Here is a 2500-nt window from a genome sequence, read left to right on the forward strand (position 1 = left end):
AGAAGTGAGTGTGGAGAAGGAGGGGTAAAACACTTAACACGTGAATCACATTAGGACATAAAACAAATATATATGTACATCAATACACTGGTAACCGTGACAAAACCAATACAAGTGTTACTCCCTTACAGGTGTCATTGCAGCTGATTCACCCACGATGGGGGCGCATCGGCCACTGGTGCGGGGGTGTCTTGGTGGCGAGAAGATGGGTCCTCACAGCCGCTCACTGCATCAAAAAGTGAGTAACTTACAGGAGACTCCTCCTCCTCCTTCTCCTCCTCCTCCTCCTCCTTTTCCTACTCGTCCTATTCCCACAAAAAAAAATTCCAACCCAAAAACATGATGATTCTCATGTTTAGTTAACTACCACCGGGTGATTTTATTCAAGTGAAGGGAGCCCCTTCTCAGTGCCTGGTGTTCCATGGATCCCGAGTTCGAACACTTTGTGGCACAGTCCAAGCAGAATGATTCCGTACTTTGAATGATTTTGCTCTATCTCCAAACTATTTTACTCAACTTGAGGATCCCTTGAGCAATAACACAGGCTATTCAATAGTAACTTATTCTAGGTATAGTTAGTGGAATTTATTTAGTTTAAAAGAATCCTTGGGCTCAGAACTGAGTTTCGGAGCCAGAATTTATCTCAGCTTGGGTACAGGAACCGGGAATTGTAACAATGGTCATCAAGGTGGTGATAAATGTGATGATGTTGTTTTTGCTGCTCTTGTTGTTTTTGCTGTTGTTTTTACTGTTATTGTTTTTGCTGCTGTTGTTTTTGCTGTTGTTGTTTTTGCTGTTGTTTTTGCTGTTTTTTGTTTTTGCTGCTGTTGTTTTTGCTGTTGTTGGTTTTGCTGTTATTATTGTTTTTTTTTGCCGTTGTTGTTATTATTGTTTTTTGTCGTCTTTGTTTTTTATGTTTTTGTTGTTGTCATTTTTCTGTTGTTTTTACTGTTGTTTTTGCTACTGATTTGCTGTTGTTTTTCCTGTTTTTCTTGTGTTCCTGCTTTTGTTGTTTTTGCTGCTGTTGTTGTTTTTGCTGTTATTGTTGTTTTTTGTTGTTTTTGTTGCTATTGTTTTGCTTCTGTTGTTATTTTTGCTGCTGTTGTTATTCTGCTGTTGTTTTTGTTTTTGTTGTTATTGTTTTTGCTGTTGCTTTGTTGTTTTTGCTGTTGCTTTGTTGGTTTTGCTGTTGTTGCTGTTTTTGATGTTATTGTTGTTTATGTTGTTGTTGTTGTTGTTTTTGCTGTTGTTCTTGTTGGTCCTGTTGTTGTTTTTGGTGCTGTTTTTGTTTTTTGCTACTGCTGTTGTTGCTGTTTTTGCTGTTGTTGTTTTGGTTTGCTGTTTTGTTTTGCCGTTGTTGTTTTGTTTTGCTGTTGTTTTGTTTTGCTGTTGTTGTTTTGCTGTTGTTGTTTTGCTGTTGTTGTTTTGTTTTTCTGTTGTTGTTTCTGCTGTTATTTTTTGCTGCTGTTGTTGTTATTTTTGCTGTTGTTGTTTGTTGTTTTTTCTGTTATTTTTTGCTGTTGTTGCTATTGTTGTTATTGTTTTTTGCTGTTGCTATTGTTGTTTTTGCTGTTTTTGCTGTTGTTGTTGTTTTTGCTGTTGCTGTTGTTGCTTTTGCTGTTGCTCATGTTGTTTTGGCTGTTGCTGTTGTTGCTTTGGCTGTTGCTGTTGTTATTTCTATTGTTGCTGTTGTTATTTCTATTGTTGCTGTTGTTGTTTTTACTGTTGCTATTGTCTTTTTTGCTGCTGTTATTGTAATTTTTGTTATTGGTTTTGCTGCTGCTATTGTTGTTGGTGTTGTTTTTGTTGTTGCTGTTTTATGCTGTTGTTGTTTTTGTTGTTGCTGTTTTATGCTGTTGTTGTTTTTGTTGTTGCTGTTTTATGCTGTTGTTGTTTTTGTATTTGCTGCTGTTGTTTATGTTGTTGCTGTTTTATGCTGTTGTTGTTTTTGTTGTTGCTGTTTTATGCTGTTGTTGTTTTTGTTGTTGCTGTTTTATGCTGTTGTTGTTTTTGTTGTTGCTGTTTTATGCTGTTGTTGTTTTTGTTGTTGCTGTTTTATGCTGTTGTTGTTTTTGTATTTGCTGCTGTTGTTTATGTTGTTGTTGATTTTGCTGATGGGTGAACATGGTGGTGGTGGTGGTGATGATGATGATGATGATGATGATGATGATGATGATGATGATGATGATGATGATGATGATGATGATGATGATGATGATGATGATGATGATGATGATGATGATGATGATGATGATGATGATGATGATGATGATGATGATGATGATGATGATGATGATGATGATGATGATGATGATGATGATGATGATGATGATGATGATGATGATGATGATGATGATGATGATGATGATGATGATAGTGGTAGTAACGAATTAATTATGACGGTTGTGCATTGCAAAACATTGTTATCTAGTTACTTGAAAGTCTTATGTCACATTCTTGTTCCCAGTATGCTCACCACTTTGTTCTGGCAACACACCCT

The 2500-nt window shown here is 36.3% G+C and overlaps 1 protein-coding gene across 1 annotated transcript in view; it reads left to right on the forward strand.

Moving 5' to 3' along the window:
* LOC143037782 (uncharacterized) overlaps positions 1 to 2500 on the forward strand; it is a 15652-nt gene that overhangs the window by 1050 nt on the left and 12102 nt on the right. The window contains exons 3-4 of the mRNA XM_076206335.1: positions 132 to 238; positions 2468 to 2500. The exon at positions 2468 to 2500 is cut by the window's right edge and continues 34 nt beyond it. Of these exons, the coding sequence (XP_076062450.1) occupies positions 132 to 238; positions 2468 to 2500 (140 nt within the window). The remainder of the gene's footprint in view (positions 1 to 131; positions 239 to 2467) is intronic.

This window comes from Oratosquilla oratoria, chromosome 23 (genome assembly GCF_046742065.1).
Source record: "Oratosquilla oratoria isolate Oo_2021 chromosome 23, ASM4674206v1, whole genome shotgun sequence".
Taxonomy (NCBI): Eukaryota; Metazoa; Arthropoda; class Malacostraca; order Stomatopoda; family Squillidae; genus Oratosquilla; species Oratosquilla oratoria.